General features: G+C 43.6%; 1 protein-coding gene across 1 annotated transcript in view; it reads left to right on the top strand.

Annotated features, from left to right (window-relative positions):
* The first annotated feature begins 4,127 nt into the window (after positions 1-4,127).
* Positions 4,128-22,967, top strand: part of LOC142184213 (calpain-2 catalytic subunit-like) — a 36,747-nt gene continuing 17,907 nt past the window's right edge. The window contains exons 1-6 of the mRNA XM_075258971.1: positions 4,128-4,361; positions 16,519-16,588; positions 16,826-16,944; positions 19,309-19,442; positions 19,781-19,949; positions 20,259-20,342. Of these exons, the coding sequence (XP_075115072.1) occupies positions 4,128-4,361; positions 16,519-16,588; positions 16,826-16,944; positions 19,309-19,442; positions 19,781-19,949; positions 20,259-20,342 (810 nt within the window). The remainder of the gene's footprint in view (positions 4,362-16,518; positions 16,589-16,825; positions 16,945-19,308; positions 19,443-19,780; positions 19,950-20,258; positions 20,343-22,967) is intronic.

Here is a 22,967-nt window from a genome sequence, read left to right as displayed (position 1 = left end):
AATATAATAATGTACAGCACTATGAGATTAATATAATAATGTACAGAGCACCATGGGATTAATATAATACTGTGCAGAGCACCATGGGATTAATATAAAAATGTACAGAGCACTATGGAATTAATATAATAATGTACAGAGCACCATGGGATTAATATAATAATGTACAGAGCACCATGGGATTAATATAATAATGTACAGAGAACCATGGGATTAATATAATAATGTACAGAGCACCATGGGATTAATATAATAATGTACAGCACCATGGGATTAATATAATAATGTACAGAGCACCATGGGATTAATATAATAATGTACAGCACCATGGGATTAATATAATAATGTACAGAGCACCATGGGATTAATACAATAATGTACAGAGCACCTTGGGATTAATATAATAATGTACAGCACTATGAGATTAATATAATAATGTACAGAGCACCATGGGATTAATATAATAATGTACAGCACTATGAGATTAATATAATAATGTACAGAGCACCATGGGATTAATATAATACTGTGCAGAGCACCATGGGATTAATATAATAATGTACAGAGCACCATGGGATTAATATAATAATGTACAGAGCACTATGGAATTAATATAATAATGTACAGAGCACCATGGGATTAATATAATAATGTACAGCACCATGAAATTAATATAATAATGTAGAGCGCACTATGGGATTAATATAATAATGTACAGAGCACCATGGGATTAATATAATAATGTACAGCACCATGAAATTAATATAATAATGTAGAGCGCACTATGGGATTAATATAATAATGTACAGAGCACCATGAAATTAATATAATAATGTACAGAACACCATGGGATTAATATAATAATGTACAGAGCACCATGAGATTAATATAATAATGTACAGAGCACCATAGGATTAATATAATAATGTACAGAGCACCACGGGATTAATATAATAATGTACAGAGCACCATGGGATTAATATAATAATGTACAGAGCACCATGAGATTAATATAATAATGTACAGAGCACCATGAGATTAATATAATAATGTACAGAGCACCATGAGATTAATATAATAATGTACAGAGCACCATGGGATTAATATAATAATGTACAGCACCATGGGATTAATATAATAGTGTACAGAGCACCATGGGATTAATATAATAATGTACAGCACCATGAAATTAATATAATAGTGTAGAGAGCACCATGGGATTAATATAATAATGTACAGCACCATGGGATTAATATAATAATGTACAGAGCACCATGGGATTAATATAATAATGTACAGCACCATGGGATTAATATAATAATGTACAGAGCACCATGGGATTAATATAATAATGTACAGCACCATGGGATTAATATAATAATGTACAGAGCACCATAGGATTAATATAATAATGTACAGCACTATGGGATTAATATAATAATGTACAGCACCATGGGATTAATATAATAATGTACAGAGCACCATGTAATTAATATAATAATGTACAGCACCATGGGATTAATATAATAATGTACAGCACCATGGGATTAATGTAATAATGTACAGAGCACCATGGGATTAGTGTAATAATATACAGAGCACCCTGGGATTAATATAATAATGTACAGAGCACCATGGGATTAATATAATGTACAGAGCACCATGGGATTAATATAATAATGTACAGAGAACCATGGGATTAATATAATGTACAGAGCACCATGGGATTAATATAATAATGTACAGAGCACCATGGGATTAATATAATAATGTACAGAGCACCATGGGATTAATATAATAATGTACAGAGCACCATGGGATTAATATAATAATGTACAGAGCACCATGGGATTAATATAATAATGTACAGAGCACCATGGGATTAATATAATAATGTACAGAGCACCATGGGATTAATATAATAATGTACAGAGCACCATGGGATTAATATAATAATGTACAGCACCATGGAATTAATATAATAATGTACAGCACCATGGGATTAATATAATAATGTACAGCACTATGGGATTAATATAATAATGTACAGCACCATGGGATTAATATAATAATGTACAGAGCACCATGGGATTAATATAATAATGTACAGCACCATGGGATTAATGTAATAATGTACAGAGCACCATGGGATTAGTGTAATAATGTACAGAGCACCATGGGATTAGTGTAATAATATACAGAGCACCCTGGGATTAATATAATAATGTACAGAGCACCATGGGATTAATATAATAATGTACAGAGAACCATGGGATTAATATAATGTACAGAGCACCATGGGATTAATATAATAATGTACAGAGCACCATGGGATTAATATAATAATGTACAGAGCACCATGGGATTAATATAATAATGTACAGAGCACCATGGGATTAATATAATAATGTACAGAGCACCATGGGATTAATATAATAATGTACAGAGCACCATGGGATTAATATAATAATGTACAGAGCGCCATGGGATTAATATAATAATGTACAGAGCGCCATGGGATTAATATAATAATGTACAGAGCACCATGGGATTAATATAATAATGTACAGAGCACCATGGGATTAATATAATAATGTACAGAGCACCATGGGATTAATATAATAATGTACAGAGCACCATGGGATTAATATAATAATGAATATCCCTTTACACAATGTTGGGTGTGAGCCTTCGCATCATCTTTCCTAACTTGTGAATATTTGAAGACCCGTCTCCCTGTTGTCACTGGTGTCACTGGTTTGCACTGGTTGCCGCATCCATCACCTGGGACCACATTGTTCGTCTCTATGAATGTCATGACAGGTGTGAACGTCGCCATCTGATCCTAGAAACAGTCACACCAGTAATTAGAGGACGTCTTTACTCGCCAGCTGCGGCCGCTCTCTTGTGGTGACATCTTGTGCTGGGTTACATACGGTGTGCAATGGAGCAGAACAAGACGGGAAATTGTGGCGGATCGTTCAGTCGTTTCTTATACTGATAAAGGGAATAACAAGGTGGGAAAAATGGGGGAAACGGATAAAATACTCCAGTCCTGCTGCTCTAGCGCCAATGCATCAGTCCTCCCCTATGTGACCATGGCGGCCAATCTCTGATCAATCCCACAAATGGCCACATCAAGGCCAGTTTAGTCTTCCTAGTAGTCACTGACCACGATTACAATGGAGTAGTAACTTAAAGGAGTATTCTCCACGTAGACACTTAAGGCTCCTCCATAGAATATTCCAGACATTTCATGTCTGATCCATGTGGATACCAAAGCTGGAACCCAAAGTGGAGAACCACAACCCCCGGCTCCCCTGGTAATGCAGTCCCTGGTACGGACCCACATCTGTCACATCTGACTAATTCTCTGGTGGGTCCAATATATGATGGCTGTTGGCCATTTTGGGGTTGGGTCCCCTTGGGCCACTTTTTGGGTCTAGATATCACTGAATCTAAGTGGCCAGTGGTGGTATAAATGGTGAAGGAGACCTCCCAGCACCTGCACCAGCTCTTTCTGGCCCAGTTGGATTTTTTTTCTCTAGCCCCCACCATTCCTGAGCAATCAATGTTGTTAGTTTTGGTCCCTGATATCAATATCTGTAACGTCAAATGGGTGGTGTCAGGCAGAAGCAGGCAAGGGGGCGTGGCTCAAAGCTCCAATCATAGGTGGTCAATGAACCACACCCCCTTGCCTGCTTCTGCCTAACACCACCCACTTGACATTAGAGATATTGATATCTGGGACCAAAACTAACAGCATTGATTGCTCAGGCATGGTGGGGGCTAAAGAAAAAAATCCAACTATCAGGAGCAGCGACTATTAATGGATGGAAAGATCCGGAGGTGCTGGAAGGTTCTCTATAAGTCATTATATAAATGAGTAGATTTTTCGGTGTATATAGAGTTGCGTCTTTATTAGCCCCAGTTTTTGATCCGGGGTCCGGAGGCTTTGGCTCTGTTGTTTGCATTTATGATGTGAGTTGTAACGGCCGAGACTCTTTGCATTGTACACGAGGTGTCAGACTTGTCGTTCTCCAGTATTCTTTGTCACCTGTCCCCTCCCCCTTCTTGTCAGACACATACACACCTGAGCAGGTAGTGCGGTGTCCTCACTGCTCACTATGGCTGCTGCAGCGATCACCGTGCGTCTGCTGCGGGATGAAAGCTCCTCTTTACTGAAGGGGAAGGTCGATCCCTATCTGGGGCAGGATTACAGGACCCTGCGGCAGGAGTGCTTGCAGAACAAATGTCTTTTCGAGGACCCGCATTTTCCTGCCGGTCCCTCATCTTTGGGGTACAACCAGTTAGGACCATGGTCGCCGGAGACCAGAGGGATCCAGTGGAAGAGACCTCAGGTGAGGATCCAGGATCAAAAATGTTAGCAGTGAATCTTCTCTTTGGTATTTTATATCTACCTATACAATGTCCGCTATAGAGTCACCTGCCCCAGTGCTTAGATCTGTCCCTAGGAAAGCTGGGTGACAATAAAGATGACTGACAATTCCTATAAGGTGACTGACTGATCTTATTGAGATGAGTAGGAAAGTAATCCTGTGGAGTCTGGGACAGCAGGGTGGCAGCCAGTGGGATCCATATTGGTCGTCACCCAGCTTTCCTACAAATATATACAACCAGGGGTTTAAAGGGCTACGGCATAAAAACATGGATGCTTGGTATACGTGTCCACCAGGTGTGTGCGGTATAAGCTGCAATACCAGATGAAACCTATGGACAGATGTGGCACTGTTTTTATTTTTCTACTACTGGAAAACCTCCACAACGTGGCGTCATTGATATGGTTTGTCTGACAATACATTGACCTCGCTTCTCTGTACGGTGTTATATCTGGGGTGTTGTATGTGAGGTGTCATGTGCGGTGTTATATCTGGGGTGTCATATGTGCGGTGTTATATCTGGGGTGTCATATGTGCGGTGTTATATCTGGGGTGTCATATGTGCGGTATTATATCTGGGGTGTTGTATGTGAGGTGTCATGTGCGGTGTTATATCTGGGGTGTTATATCTGGGGTGTTGTATGTGCGGTGTTATATCTGGGGTGTCATATGTGCGGTGTTATATCTGGGGTGTCATATGTGCGGTGTTATATCTGGGGTGTCATATGTGCGGTGTTATATCTGGGGTGTCATATGTGCGGTGTTATATCTGGGGTGTCATATGTGCGGTGTTATATCTGGGGTGTCATATGTGCGGTGTTATATCTAGGGTGTCATATGTGCGGTGTTATATCTGGGGTGTCATATGTGCGGTATTATATCTGGGGTGTTGTATGTGAGGTGTCATGTGTGGTGTTATATCTGGGGTGTCATATGTGCGGTGTTATATCTGGGGTGTTGTATGTGAGATGTCATGTGCGGTGTTATATCTGGGGTGTTATATCTGGGGTGTTGTACGTGCGGTTTTATATCTGGGGTGTTGTATGTGGGGTGTTATATCTGGGGTGTTGTACGTGCGGTGTTATATCTGGGGTGTTGTATGTGAGGTGTCATGTGCGGTGTTATATCTGGGGTGTTGTATGTGCGGTGTTATATCTGGGGTGTTGTATGTGAGGTGTCATGTGCGGTGTTATATCTGGGGTGTTGTATGTGGGGTGTTGTATGTGGGGTGTTATATCTGGGGTGTTGTATGTGCGGTGTTATATCTGGGGTGTTGTATGTGAGGTGTCATGTGCGGTGTCATATCTGGGGTGTTGTACGTGCGGTGTTATATCTGGGGTGTTGTATGTGAGGTGTCATGTGCGGTGTTATATCTGGGGTGTTGTATGTGGGGTGTTATATCTGGGGTGTTGTATGTGAGGTGTCATATGTGCGGTGTTATATCTGGGGTGTCGTATGTGAGGTGTTATATCTGGGGTGTTGTATGTGGGGTGTCATGTGCAGTGTTATATCTGGGGTGTTGTACGTGCGGTGTTATATCTGGGGTGTTGTATGTGGGGTGTTATATCTGGGGTGTTGTATGTGGGGTGTCATGTGCAGTGTTATATCTGGGGTGTTATATCTGGGGTGTTGTATGTGAGGTGTCATATGTGCGGTGTTATATCTGGGGTGTCGTATGTGAGGTGTTATATCTGGGGTGTTGTATGTGGGGTGTTATATCTGGGGTGTTGTATGTGAGGTGTCATATGTGCGGTGTTATATCTGGGGTGTCGTATGTGAGGTGTTATATCTGGGGTGTTGTATGTGGGGTGTCATGTGCAGTGTTATATCTGGGGTGTTGTACGTGCGGTGTTATATCTGGGGTGTTGTATGTGGGGTGTTATATCTGGGGTGTTGTATGTGGGGTGTCATGTGCAGTGTTATATCTGGGGTGTTATATCTGGGGTGTTGTATGTGGGGTGTTGTATGTGGGGTGTTATATCTGGGGTGTTATATCTGGGGTGTTATATCTGGGGTGTTATATCTGGGGTGTTATATCTGGGGTGTTATATCTGGGGTGTTGTATGTGAGGTGTTATATCTGGGGTGTTGTATGTGGGGTGTTGTATGTGGGGTGTTATATCTGGGGTGTTGTATGTGAGGTGTTATATCTGGGGTGTTGTATGTGGGGTGTTGTATGTGAGGTGTTATATCTGGGGTGTTGTATGTGGGGTGTTGTATGTGGGGTGTTATATCTGGGGTGTTGTATGTGGGGTGTTATATCTGGGGTGTTATATCTGGGGTGTTATATCTGGGGTGTTATATCTGGGGTGTTATATCTGGGGTGTTATATCTGGGGTGTTGTATGTGAGGTGTTATATCTGGGGTGTTGTATGTGGGGTGTTGTATGTGGGGTGTTATATCTGGGGTGTTGTATGTGGGGTGTTATATCTGGGGTGTTGTATGTGAGGTGTTGACTGAATTCAGAAAACCTCTTTATTCCTCCATTTATCAGTGGACGTCGTGTAATACTTCATTTCACCTGTGGTGGCACTGCAGGGAAACTGAACACTTGCTGCCCAGCTCCCCTGCAGATCGCCGCCGATCACTGTGACAGCCAATGATCAGCTGATTGCAGGGAGATCTGCTCACTAAATAGGATTATCTAAGGTTATGTTCTATGGTGTCCGGATACCTGACGGACCCCTGTGTAGTCAATGAGGTTCCCTTGTCCGGGTGACTGCAGCCTTATCCACTATATGGAAGTATTAGGAGACATTCACATTATGTGTCTATACTATTGAGGTGATGAACTGTAACTGGTCGGGCATTGCGTGTGTGAATATGGACATAGCCATAGTATTAGAATGAATGCAGCAGCCTTCTGTACAGTATGGCGGAGTATTATCCCAGGCTTCTTGTTCTACCCTGTGTCATCTCTGTACTCCGCTCTCTTATCTCTGACCCTAGGCCAGCTTCTGTTTCAAGTACCCGCACGGGTGGCGGCCGCCATATTCTGCCACCTAATGTTATTGTATGTGTCATATATGTGTTATCATTACCTGGTCATAAATACGTATCGCAGCCAATATCTCGTAACAGGCGGTATACCCAGGAAGTAAATAATACGCAAAGATACAATGTATACAAGAACTTTAACCCCTATATACTCACACACCGCTGCTCTCACGTAACCCTTCTTCTCACTTCTTTACTTATCCTATTGTAGTGTCACCAGACCCAGCATATCACCCCGGCCCTGCAGATAGATAGGTTACTGTCACCAGAACCAGCATATCACCCCAGCCCTGCAGATAGATAGGTTACTGTCACCAGAACCAGCATATCACCCCAGCCCTGCAGATAGATAGGTTACTGTCACCAGAACCAGCATATCACCCCAGCCCTGCAGATAGATAGGTTACTGTCACCAGAACCAGCATATCACCCCAGCCCTGCAGATAGATAGGTTACTGTCACCAGACCCAGCATATCACCCCAGCCCTGCAGATAGATAGGTTACTGTCACCAGAACCAGCATATCACCCCAGCCCTGCAGATAGATAGGTTACTGTCACCAGAACCAGCATATCACCCCAGCCCTGCAGATAGATAGGTTACTGTCACCAGAACCAGCATATCACCCCAGTCCTGCAGATAGATAGGTTACTGTCACCAGAACCAGCATATCACCCCAGTCCTGCAGATAGATAGGTTACTGTCACCAGAACCAGCATATCACCCCAGCCCTGCAGATAGATAGGTTACTGTCACCAGAACCAGCATATCACCCCAGTCCTGCAGATAGATAGGTTACTGTCACCAGAACCAGCATATCACCCCAGTCCTGCAGATAGATAGGTTACTGTCACCAGAAGCAGCATATCACCCCAGCCCTGCAGATAGATAGGTTACTGTCACCAGAACCAGCATATCACCCCAGTCCTGCAGATAGATAGGTTACTGTCACCAGAACCAGCATATCACCCCAGCCCTGCAGATAGATAGGTTACTGTCACCAGAACCAGCATATCACCCCAGCCCTGCAGATAGATAGGATACTGTCACCAGAACCAGCATATCACCCCAGCCCTGCAGATAGATAGGTTACTGTCACCAGAACCAGCATATCACCCCAGCCCTGCAGATAGATAGGTTACTGTCACCAGACCCAGCATATCACCCCAGCCCTGCAGATAGATAGGTTACTGTCACCAGAACCAGCATATCACCCCAGCCCTGCAGATAGATAGGTTACTGTCACCAGAACCAGCATATCCCCCCAGCCCTGCAGATAGATAGGTTACTGTCACCAGAACCAGAATATCACCCCAGCCCTGCAGATAGATAGGTTACTGTCACCAGAACCAGCATATCACCCCAGCCCTGCAGATAGATAGGTTACTGTCACCAGAACCAGCATATCACCCCAGCCCTGCAGATAGATAGGTTACTGTCACCAGAACCAGCATATCACCCCAGCCCTGCAGATAGATAGGATACTGTCACCAGAACCAGAATATCACCCCAGCCCTGCAGATAGATAGGTTACTGTCACCAGAACCAGCATATCACCCCAGCCCTGCAGATAGATAGGTTACTGTCACCAGACCTAGCATATCACCCCAGCCCTGCAGATAGATAGGTTACTGTCACCAGAACCAGGATATCACCCCAGCCCTGCAGATAGATAGGTTACTGTCACCAGAACCAGCATATCACCCCAGCCCTGCAGATAGATAGGTTACTGTCACCAGAACCAGCATATCACCCCAGCCCTGCAGATAGATAGGTTACTGTCACCAGACCCAGCATATCACCCCAGCCCTGCAGATAGATAGGTTACTGTCACCAGAACCAGCATATCACCCCAGCCCTGCAGATAGATAGGTTACTGTCACCAGACCCAGCATATCACCCCAGCCCTGCAGATAGATAGGTTACTGTCACCAGAACCAGCATATCACCCCAGCCCTGCAGATAGATAGGTTACTGTCACCAGAACCAGCATATCACCCCAGCCCTGCAGATAGATAGGTTACTGTCACCAGAACCAGCATATCACCCCAGTCCTGCAGATAGATAGGTTACTGTCACCAGAACCAGCATATCACCCCAGTCCTGCAGATAGATAGGTTACTGTCACCAGAACCAGCATATCACCCCAGTCCTGCAGATAGATAGGTTACTGTCACCAGAAGCAGCATATCACCCCAGCCCTGCAGATAGATAGGTTACTGTCACCAGAACCAGAATATCACCCCAGCCCTGCAGATAGATAGGTTACTGTCACCAGAACCAGCATATCACCCCAGCCCTGCAGATAGATAGGTTACTGTCACCAGAACCAGCATATCACCCCAGCCCTGCAGATAGATAGGTTACTGTCACCAGAACCAGCATATCACCCCAGCCCTGCAGATAGATAGGATACTGTCACCAGAACCAGAATATCACCCCAGCCCTGCAGATAGATAGGTTACTGTCACCAGAACCAGCATATCACCCCAGCCCTGCAGATAGATAGGTTACTGTCACCAGACCTAGCATATCACCCCAGCCCTGCAGATAGATAGGTTACTGTCACCAGAACCAGGATATCACCCCAGCCCTGCAGATAGATAGGTTACTGTCACCAGAACCAGCATATCACCCCAGCCCTGCAGATAGATAGGTTACTGTCACCAGAACCAGCATATCACCCCAGCCCTGCAGATAGATAGGTTACTGTCACCAGACCCAGCATATCACCCCAGCCCTGCAGATAGATAGGTTACTGTCACCAGAACCAGAATATCACCCCAGCCCTGCAGATAGATAGGTTACTGTCACCAGAACCAGCATATCACCCCAGCCCTGCAGATAGATAGGTTACTGTCACCAGACCCAGCATATCACCCCAGCCCTGCAGATAGATAGGTTACTGTCACCAGAACCAGCATATCACCCCAGCCCTGCAGATAGATAGGTTACTGTCACCAGGACCAGCATATCACCCCAGCCCTGCAGATAGATAGGTTACTGTCACCAGACCCAGCATATCACCCCAGCCCTGCAGATAGATAGGTTACTGTCACCAGAACCAGCATATCCCCCCAGCCCTGCAGATAGATAGGTTACTGTCACCAGAACCAGGATATCACCCCAGCCCTGCAGATAGATAGGTTACTGTCACCAGACCCAGCATATCACCCCAGCCCTGTAGATAGATAGGTTACTGTCACCAGGACCAGCATATCACCCCAGCCCTGCAGATAGATAGGTTACTGTCACCAGAACCAGCATGTCACCCCAGCCCTGCAGATAGATAGGTTACTGTCACCAGACCCAGCATATCACCCCAGCCCTGCAGATAGATAGGTTACTGTCACCAGACCCAGTATATCACCCCAGTCCTGCAGATAGATAGGTTACTGTCACCAGACCCAGCATATCACCCCAGCCCTGCAGATAGATAGGTTACTGTCACCAGAACCAGCATATCACCCCAGCCCTGCAGATAGATAGGTTACTGTCACCAGGACCAGCATATCACCCCAGCCCTGCAGATAGATAGGTTACTGTCACCAGAACCAGCATATCACCCCAGCCCTGCAGATAGATAGGTTACTGTCACCAGAACCAGTATATCACCCCAGCCCTGCAGATAGATAGGTTACTGTCACCAGAATCAGCATATCACCCCAGCCCTGCAGATAGATAAGTTACTGTCACCAGACCCAGCATATCACCCCAGCCCTGCATATAGATATGCTGGGTCTGGTGACAGTAACCTATCTATATGCAGGGCTGGGGTGATATGCTGGGTCTGGTGACAGTAACCTATCACCCCAGCCCTGCATATAGATAGGTTACTGTCACCAGACCCAGCATATCACCCCAGTCCTGCAGATAGATAGGTTACTGTCACCAGAACCAGCATATCACCCCAGCCCTGCAGATAGATAGGTTACTGTCACCAGACCCAGCATATCACCCCAGTCCTGCAGATAGATAGGTTACTGTCACCAGAACCAGCATATCACCCCAGCCCTGCAGATAGATAGGTTACTGTCACCAGAACCAGCATATCACCCCAGCCCTGCAGATAGATAGGTTACTGTCACCGGAACCAGCATATCACCCCAGCCCTGCAGATAGATAGGTTACTGTCACCAGAACCAGCATATCACCCCAGCCCTGCAGATAGATAGGTTACTGTCACCAGATCCAGCATATCACCCCAGCCCTGCAGATAGATAGGTTAGTGTCACCAGTACCAGCATATCCCCCCAGCCCTGCAGATAGATAGGTTAGTGTCACCAGTACCAGCATGTCACCCCAGCCCTGCAGATAGATAGGTTACTGACACCAGAACCAGTATATCACCCCAGCCCTGCAGATAGATAGGTTACTGTCACCAGAACCAGCATATCACCCCAGCCCTGCAGATAGATAGGTTACTGTCACCAGAACCAGCATATCACCCCAGCCCTGCAGATAGATAGGTTACTGTCACCAGAACCAGCATATCACCCCAGCTGGAGTGGGAGCCACTAAGGGGGCATTATAATATGTGCAAGTAAGGTATTTCTAAGTGGTGGACATGAGGGGGTCACTTCTGAGACCTTTGCACTGGGCACATTAATGTCTTTACTTAGGGCCCTGCTTGAGAGTAATGAATGTCATAAAACAGGAGAATGTCTTCACATTCAAGGACGATAACCTCCGTATATCACACAGCACAGAAAATCTCCGATATACTGGACCCACTACAATGCCAAGAAGCTGTTTATTCTGCCAGACAAGGGCAACCTAAGAACTGTGACTGGCACAGACGTCTGTGACCCGGAGACCCAGAAGCAATAAGGAAGCTAATGCGAGAACAGCTTGTGCACGGTATTACAAGTGACCAATGCAGTCCGATGAGGAAACGTACAAGCTGTCTTAAAGGGAAAATAACAAGTAAATAAAATCCTAAAAGCAACACCACAAGGTCAGCAGAGTCGCCCAATGTGTTACGTCCAGATGTACAGTAGTCGGCCGCTGAGTACTCAAACACCTGAGAAGACGCGTATAAAGCACATGTATGGCGGAGTATTCCAGATACCTACAAGCTTCATAACAAAGATGAAATCCAGAGCAACTAGAAGAGTAATCTTAAGAATTGTGGAGGAGATGACTGGATTCACAAGTGGTTAAACAGAAGCCATATTAGAAAGGAATGGACAACACAAAACACCAAACAAAATGGTTTGGCAGAGAGAAAGAACCAAACTCTCCATGGAAGTGGAAGATGTCTGCGGTGATGTGCCGGCGACGTGTTGGGGAGAAGCCATCATGACAACCTGATATCCTAAGAACAGGTCACCAGGTAGAGTCACAGAAAACACCACATGAGCGATGGAATAGATATCACCAATGTCCACTCTGGGCGGCCATTTTCATCTCTACTCGATGGATATTGGGCTGTTGCTGTTGGTTGGTCGTAAAATCTTGATTCTGTCTCTTATAGCCAACCATCAACTAAAGTTGGTCAGAACCAAAGTCTGTTGTGTTGGATTTTTTCTGCCGTGATCTCATGTATAGGGGTTGAACTGACACAACCACAAAGTGTCCACCATTTTCTGTCTTCAGCACTTCATTAGCAGTCAATGACTTTCATTGGTTTCTTTTCCCAGTATCTGGAGCAGTCGAGCGCTCGGTGGAAGGTTCTTGGTTGTTCGTGTGTTTGGGACATTTGGCCGTACGAAGACTCAACCACAGACGAGCGATGGCCGGCTTTAGTCACCAAGTGGGAGCTATCGGTCCCAACCCGCATGTGCTTCTAGGATAGTCCAATTTGTATTGTTTTTGAATTGGAGTGGTAGAATTTGGAGAAAGGTTTTCTGTGGGCGTCTACCTTTACTGGTGGAACCATCTTCCATCGTAAAGAACAAAGACGGTTCCTTTTAGGTCCTGGACTTCTGCAAAAAGTTCTCATGAGGATCCTTGGATGAAAAGCAAACGTTTTATGAGTTCTGCAGGTGGAGATACAAATTGGGCAAAAGTAGCAAAATGTAACAAAAAGTATAAAAATCGTAAGGACCCTCAGAGTAAAGTTATCGCCATTCATACCCCTTCTATACTGTGGTGGATTCACGTAATATATTATATGTATTCCAATATGGAGCCATTTAAAATATAACCCGCCCCACAAAAACCAAGCCCTCAGGCATAACGTACGGTAGGGAGGACGCTCGGAGCTCGGCTACACTCGGCTTCTTTACAATCAGATCTCCTGCTGTGACTTATAGCTGGACCAGTTTGTCAGGAGCGGCTGCACCTTCTCACCGCTAGAATAAAGGAATTATCCGTCATGTTTGTTCTGCTCTATATACATATCATTAGTCTATAGTCAGAGGAGCCGAGTGTGACATGTAGGAGTATATAGTAATGTAAGAGTATATAGAAAGGGCCGTGGACAACACAATGGAGCAAAAAACTGTATAAAGTCCAGGGATATTTATAGAAAGGTCACCGATACAGATCAGAACAAAAGACAGAGAATAGAAGGACAATATGGTCTGTAAATACCGAATATAGCGAAGAACTTCACAGGGTGTATACAGGGGTGTATATATATATATATATTATAAGGGAATAAATAACATTGTAATTATAGAAATGTTCTAAGTGGTGACAACTGTTGTCTTGATGGTTTGCTATGAAGACAACCATGAATGCTGGAACTGTCTATGGTCTGGGACATGTCAGAAACCCAGTTTGTGGTCAGGTTATCTTCTCATACATGTGGTGTCCTCTCCTGATAACCAGCCATGATGTCCTTATTGTGGTCGGGTTATCTTCTCATACATGTAGTGTCCTCCTGATAACCAGCCATGATGTCCTTATTGTGGTCGGGTTATCTTCTCATACATGTAGTGTCCTCCTGATAACCAGCCATGATGTCCTTATTGTGGTCAGGTTATCTTCTCATACATGTAGTGTCCTCCTGATAACCAGCCATGATGTCCTTATAGTGGTCAGGTTATCTTCTCATACATGTAGTGTCCTCCTGATAACCAGCCATGATGTCCTTATTGTGGTCAGGTTATCTTCTCATACATGTAGTGTCCTCTCCTGATAACCAGCCATGATGTCCTTATTGTGGTCGGGTTATCTTCTCATACATGTAGTGTCCTCCTGATAACCAGCCATGATGTCCTTATTGTGGTCAGGTTATCTTCTCATACATGTAGTGTCCTCCTGATAACCAGCCATGATGTCCTTATTGTGGTCAGGTTATCTTCTCATACATGTAGTGTCCTCCTGATAACCAGCCATGATGTCCTTATTGTGGTCAGGTTATCTTCTCATACATGTAGTGTCCTCCTGATAACCAGCCATGATGTCCTTATTGTGGTCAGGTTATCTTCTCATACATGTAGTGTCCTCTCCTGATAACCAGCCATGATGTCCTTATAGTGGTCAGGTTATCTTCTCATACATGTAGTGTCCTCCTGATAACCAGCCATGATGTCCTTATTGTGGTCGGGTTATCTTCTCATACATGTAGTGTCCTCCTGATAACCAGCCATGATGTCCTTATTGTGGTCGGGTTATCTTCTCATACATGTAGTGTCCTCCTGATAACCAGCCATGATGTCCTTATTGTGGTCAGGTTATCTTCTCATACATGTAGTGTCCTCCTGATAACCAGCCATGATGTCCTTATAGTGGTCAGGTTATCTTCTCATACATGTAGTGTCCTCCTGATAACCAGCCATGATGTCCTTATTGTGGTCAGGTTATCTTCTCATACATGTAGTGTCCTCTCCTGATAACCAGCCATGATGTCCTTATTGTGGTCGGGTTATCTTCTCATACATGTAGTGTCCTCCTGATAACCAGCCATGATGTCCTTATTGTGGTCAGGTTATCTTCTCATACATGTAGTGTCCTCCTGATAACCAGCCATGATGTCCTTATTGTGGTCAGGTTATCTTCTCATACATGTAGTGTCCTCCTGATAACCAGCCATGATGTCCTTATTGTGGTCAGGTTATCTTCTCATACATGTAGTGTCCTCCTGATAACCAGCCATGATGTCCTTATTGTGGTCAGGTTATCTTCTCATACATGTAGTGTCCTCTCCTGATAACCAGCCATGATGTCCTTATAGTGGTCAGGTTATCTTCTCATACATGTAGTGTCCTCCTTATAACCAGCCATGATGTCCTTATTGTGGTCGGGTTATCTTCTCATACATGTAGTGTCCCCTCCTGATAACCAGCCATGATGTCCTTATTGTGGTCGGGTTATCTTCTCATACATGTAGTGTCCTCTCCTGATAACCAGCCATGATGTCCTTATTGTTGTCGGGTTATCTTCTCATACATGTAGTGTCCTCCTGATAACCAGCCATGATGTCCTTATTGTGGTCGGGTTATCTTCTCATACATGTAGTGTCCCCTCCTGATAACCAGCCATGATGTCCTTATTGTGGTCGGGTTATCTTCTCATACATGTAGTGTCCTCCTGATAACCAGCCATGATGTCCTTATTGTGGTCGGGTTATCTTCTCATACATGTAGCGTCCTCCTGATAACCAGCCATGATGTCCTTATTGTGGTCGGGTTATCTTCTCATACATGTAGTGTCCTCTCCTGATAACCAGCCATGATGTCCTTATTGTGGTCGGGTTATCTTCTCATACATGTAGTGTCCTCCTGATAACCAGCCATGACGTCCTTATTGTGGTCAGGTTATCTTCTCATACATGTAGTGTCCTCCTGATAACCAGCCATGATGTCCTTATTGTGGTCGGGTTATCTTCTCATACATGTAGTGTCCTCTCCTGATAACCAGCCATGATGTCCTTATTGTGGTCGGGTTATCTTCTCATACATGTAGTGTCCTCCTGATAACCAGCCATGACGTCCTTATTGTGGTCAGGTTATCTTCTCATACATGTAGTGTCCTCTCCTGATAACCAGCCATGATGTCCTTATTGTGGTCAGGTTATCTTCTCATACATGTAGTGTCCTCTCCTGATAACCAGCCATGATGTCCTTATTGTGGTCGGGTTATCTTCTCATAAATACATAGCAGTATAAATCCACTTACGAGTCCCAGAGTCAGATCTCACAATACTCCATGATCATCTCTGTCTGTTCTAGGAGATCGTCCCGTTCCCGCAATTCGTCAGCGATAACATGAAATGGACGGACATTTGCCAGGGACAGCTGGGTGAGTCTGGTCATACAGAATGATGGCTCAATGGTGCGGTAATTGATATCTACAGTGTGACCCAGTATATGATCATCCAATCAGATCACTGATTACATTTCTGAGCTGCCTAGGCTAGGTAATCTGATTGGTTGGCACGTTTCCACTTGTCTCTCTGAGAATTTACTGACTACTATGTAGAGATGAGAGCGGTCCGGGGATGGAGCCACCATATTGACTGTTTGTCTCTTCTTTCAGGTAACTGTTGGTTTCTTGCTGCAGCCGCCTCTCTGACCCTTTACCCCCGATTGTTGGATCGCGTGGTTCCTTCCCAGCAGAGTTTTCAAAATGATTATGCCGGAATATTCCATTTTCAGGTAATGTTGCAGATAGATAGGTTACTGTCACCAGCACCAGCATATCACCCCAGCCCTGCAGATAGATAGGTTACTATCATCAGACCCAGCATATCACCCCAGCCCTGCAGATAGATAGGTTACTGTCACCAGACCCAGCATATCACCCCAGCACTGCAGATAGATAGGTTACTGTCACCAGACCCCAGCATATCACCCCAGCCCTGCAGATAGATAGGTTACTGTCACCAGAACCAGTATATCACCCCAGCCCTGCAGATAGATAGGTTACTGTCACCAGCACCAGCATATCACCCCAGCCCTGTAGATAGATAGGTTACTATCATCAGAACCAGCATATCACCCCAGTCCTGCAGATAGATAGGTTACTGTCACCAGACCCAGCATATCACCCCAGCCCTGCAGATAGATAGGTTACTGTCACCAGAACCAGTATATCACCCCAGCCCTGCAGATAGATAGGTTACTGTCACCAGAACCAGCATATCACCCCAGCCCTGCAGATAGATAGGTTACTGTCACCAGAACCAGCATATCACCCCAGCCCTGCAGATAGATAGGTTACTGTCACCAGACCCAGCATATCACCCCAGCCCTGCAGATAGATAGGTTACTGTCACCAGACCCAGCATATCACCCCAGCCCTGCAGATAGATAGGTTACTGTCACCAGAACCAGTATATCACCCTAGCCCTGCAGATAGGTTACTGTCACCAGAACCAGCATATCACCCCAGCCCCGCAGATAGATAGGTTACTGTCACCAGACCCAGCATATCACCCCAGCCCTACAGATAGATAGGTTACTGACACCACAACCAGTATATCACCCCAGCCCTGCAGATAGATAGGTTACTGTCACCAGTACCAGCATATCACCCCAGCCCTGCAGATAGATAGGTTACTGTCACCAGTACCAGCATATCACCCCAGCCCTGCAGATAGATAGGTTACTGTCACCAGAACCAGCATATCACCCAGCCCTGCAGATAGATAGGTTACTGTCACCAGACCCAGCATATCACCCCAGCCCTGCAGATAGATAGGTTACTGTCACCAGAACCAGCATATCACCCCAGCCCTGCAGATAGATAGGTTACTGTCACCAGACCCAGCATATCACCCCAGCCCTGCAGATAGATAGGTTACTGTCACCAGAACCAGCATATCACCCCAGTCCTGCATATAGATAGGTTACTGTCACCAGACCCAGCATATCACCCCAGAACTGCAGATAGATATGTTACTGTCACCAGACCCAGCATATCACCCCAGCCCCGCAGATAGATAGGTTACTGTCACCAGACCCAGCATATCACCCCAGCCCCGCAGATAGATAGGTTACTGTCACCAGAACCAGCATATCACCCCAGCCCTGCAGATAGATAGGTTACTGTCACCAGAACCAGCATATCACCCCAGTCCTGCAGATAGATAGGTTACTGTCACCAGAACCAGCATATCACCCCAGCCCTGCAGATAGATAGGTTACTGTCACCAGAACCAGCATATCACCCCAGCCCTGCAGATAGATAGGTTACTGTCACCAGAGCCAGCATATCACCCCAGTCCTGCAGATAGATAGGTTACTGTCACCAGAACCAGCATATCACCCCAGCCCTGCAGATAGATAGGTTACTGTCACCAGAATCAGCATATCACCCCAGCCCTGCAGATAGATAGGTTACTGTCACCAGACCCAGCATATCACCCCAGTCCTGCAGATAGATAGGTTACTGTCACCAGACCCAGCATATCACCCCAGCCCTGCAGATAGATAGGTTACTGTCACCAGAACCAGCATATCACCCCAGCCATGCAGATAGATAGGTTACTGTCACCAGAACCAGCATATCACCCCAGCCCTGCAGATAGATAGGTTACTATCACCAGAACCAGCATATCACCCCAGTCCTGCAGATAGATAGGTTACTTTCACCAGAACCAGTTTATCACCCCAGCCCTGCAGATAGATAGGTTACTGTCACCAGACCCAGCATATCACCCCAGCCCTGCAGATAGATAGGTTACTGTCACCAGACCCAGCATATCACCCCAGCCCTGCAGATAGATAGGTTACTGTCACCAGAACCAGCATATCACCCCAGCCCTGCAGATAGATAGGTTACTGTTACCAGACCCAGCATATCACCCCAGCCCTGCAGATAGATAGGTTACTGTCACCAGAACCAGCATATCACCCCAGTCCTGCAGATAGATAGGTTACTGTCACCAGAACCAGTTTATCACCCCAGTCCTGTAGTTAGAGTCATTTTAAATATAGGGAAGGGACTTATATAAAACCCAAATCCCTCCTGCTCTTCCTGATTCTGATATATGGATTGTGTCCATATTTTCCCTGCAGTTCTGGCAGTACGGTCAGTGGATTGACGTTGTGGTTGATGATCGGGTTCCTACTAAGGATGGAGAGCTCGTGTTTGTTAGTTCTGCTGAGAAGAGTGAGTTCTGGCCCGCCTTGCTGGAGAAGGCTTATGCCAAGTGAGTCACAATTCACATTAGCAGAAATTTAATCTTTATTTGCTAATTGATCTTGAGGTAAACAGAAATAAGAAAACAACAACCTTCCCATGTAGACTTAAAGGGCTGCTCCATTTCTGTGTAGAACTTGGCATGTTTGCCTGTAGTAGCGCCATAGAATTCCATTGGGCGGTAATTTCTGTATCTTTTAGTAGTCAGTAGATGGTGGGTCCAAGGTCGGTCTTATGATGTCACATTCGTGCCCAAATAACCCAGCTAAACATAACCCAGATAACATTGTTGTATGGGCCTGGTAAACGGGCAAAGGTCACATCTAACACAGCCATGTTGGCTCCCAGGTTGAACGGCTCCTACGAGGCTCTGAATGGAGGATGGATCAACGAAGCCTTTGTAGATTTCACCGGAGGAGTGGACGAGAGCGTGGACCTCAAGGCTGCCCCACCAAACCTGTTCCAGATGATCCAGAAAGCTGTAGAGAAGAGGTCACTGATGGGAGCTTCTATAAATGTGAGATAAGAGACATGATGGGAGTCACCGGGACACTTGGGGGGCCAAAAGGAGACTTGTGTTAGGGTAACCTATGGTTTGTCTACCTTATAGGGCCTAAGTGCCCCCCCCGCACTGTTGTCCAATAGGCACCGTCACACACAATACTTTACAGCAGTCAAAGTGTTAACATGTCTTTATAAATCTGAACGCAAAGACTAAAAGTATTATTAAAGAACAAAAAAGAGATAAAATAGAGAAATCACAGAACGATCCTGAGCAGCCTCCGGGACCGGAAGATCAGAGGATAACACTAACATTGTTTTGTAGATTCTGAACCCGTCTGAAACTGAAATGAGAACCCCGGAAGGACTAGTGAAAGGTCATGCGTACTCCATCATAGGTGTCTCCGAGGTACGGACTCTATCTATCTATCTATCTATCTATCTATCTATCTATCTATCTATCTATCTATCTATCTCCTATCTATCTATCTATCTATCTCCTATCTATCTATCTATCTCCTATCTATCTATCTATCTCCTATCTATCTATCTATCTATCTCCTATCTCCTATCTATCTATCTATCTATCTCCTATCTATCTATCTATCTCCTATCTATCTATCTATCTCCTATCTATCTCCTATCTATCTATCTATCTATCTATCTATCTATCTCTCTATTTCTCTATATCTATCTCCTATCTATCTCCTATCTATCTATCTATCTATCTATCTATCTATCTATCTATCTATCTATCTATCTCCTATCTATCTATCTATCTATCTATCTATCTATCTCCTATCTATCTATCTATCTATCTATCTATCTATCTATCTATCTATCTATCTATCATCTATCTATCTATCTATCTATCTATCTATCTATCTATCTATCTATCTATCTCTCTATATCTATCTCCTATCTATCTTCTATCTATCTATCTATCTATCTATCTATCTATCTATCTCCTATCTATCTCTCTATCTATCTATCTCCTATCTATCTATCTATCTATCTATCTATCTATCTATCTCCTATCTATCTATCTATCTATCTATCTATCTATCTATCTATCTATCTCTCTATTTATCTATATCTATCTCCTATCTATCTATCTATCTATCTATCTATCTATCTATCTATCTATCTATCTATCTATCATCTATCTATCTATCTATCTCCTATCTATCTATCTATCTATCTCCTATCTATCTATCTATCTATCTATCTCCTATCTATCTATCTATCTATCTATCTATCTATCTATCTATCTCCTATCTATCTATCTATCTATCTATCTCCTATCTATCTATCTCCTATCTATCTATCTCCTATCTATCATCTATCTATCTATCTATCTATCTATCTCCTATCTATCTCCTATCTATCTATCTATCTATCTATCTCCTATCTATCTATCTATCTATCTATCTCCTATCTATCTATCTATCTATCTATCTATCTATCTATCTCCTATCTATCTATCTCCTATCTATCTATCTCCTATCTATCTATCTCCTATCCTATCTATCTATCTATCTATCTCTCTATTTATCTATATCTATCTCCTATCTATCTTCTTTCTATCTATCTCTCTATATATCTATCTATCTCCTATCTATCTATCTATCTATCTATCTATCTATCTATCTATCTATCTATCTCCTATCTATCTATCTCCTATCTATCTATCTCCTATCTATCTATCTCCTATCTATCTATCTCCTATCTATCTATCTCCTATCTATCTATCTCCTATCTATCTATCTCCTATCTATCTATCTCCTATCTATCTATCTCCTATCTATCTATCTCCTATCTATCTATCTATCTCCTATCTATCTATCTATCTATCTATCTCCTATCTATCTATCTCCTATCTATCTATCTCCTATCTATCTCCTATCTATCTATCTCCTATCTATCTATCTCCTATCTATCTATCTCCTATCTATCTATCTCCTATCTATCTATCTATCTATCTATCTCCTATCTATCTATCTATCTATCTATCTCCTATCTATCTATCTCCTATCTATCTATCTCCTATCTATCTATCTCCTATCTATCTATCTATCTCCTATCTATCTATCTATCTATCTATCTATCTATCTATGTATCTATGTATCTCCTATCTATCTATCTCCTATCTATCTATCTCCTATCTATCTATCTCCTATCTATCTATCTCCTATCTATCTATCTCCTATCTATCTATCTCCTATCTATCTATCTCCTATCTATCTATCTCCTATCTATCTATCTATCTATCTATCTCCTATCTATCTATCTCCTATCTATCTATCTCCTATCTATCTATCTCCTATCTATCTATCTCCTATCTATCTATCTATCTATCTATCTATCTCCTATCTATCTATCTATGTATCTATGTATCTCCTATCTATCTATCTCCTATCTATCTATCTCCTATCTATCTATCTCCTATCTATCTATCTCCTATCTATCTATCTCCTATCTATCTATCTCCTATCTATCTATCTCCTATCTATCTATCTCCTATCTATCTATCTATCTATCTATCTATCTATCTCCTATCTATCTATCTATGTATCTATGTATCTCCTATCTATCTATCTCCTATCTATCTATCTCCTATCTATCTATCTATCTCCTATCTATCTATCTATCTATCTATCTATCTATCTATCTATCTCCTATCTATCTATCTATGTATCTATGTATCTCCTATCTATCTATCTCCTATCTATCTATCTCCTATCTATCTATCTCCTATCTATCTATCTCCTATCTATCTATCTCCTATCTATCTATCTCCTATCTATCTATCTCCTATCTATCTATCTCCTATCTATCTATCTCCTATCTATCTATCTCCTATCTATCTATCTCCTATCTATCTATCTCCTATCTATCTATCTATCTCCTATCTATCTATCTATCTCCTATCTATCTATCTATCTATCTATCTCCTATCTATCTATCTCCTATCTATCTATCTCCTATCTATCTATCTCCTATCTATCTATCTCCTATCTATCTATCTATCTAT

This window comes from Leptodactylus fuscus, chromosome 11 (assembly GCF_031893055.1).
Source record: "Leptodactylus fuscus isolate aLepFus1 chromosome 11, aLepFus1.hap2, whole genome shotgun sequence".
Classification (NCBI taxonomy): domain Eukaryota; kingdom Metazoa; phylum Chordata; class Amphibia; order Anura; family Leptodactylidae; genus Leptodactylus; species Leptodactylus fuscus.
This window is presented reverse-complemented; position numbering and strand designations above follow the sequence as displayed.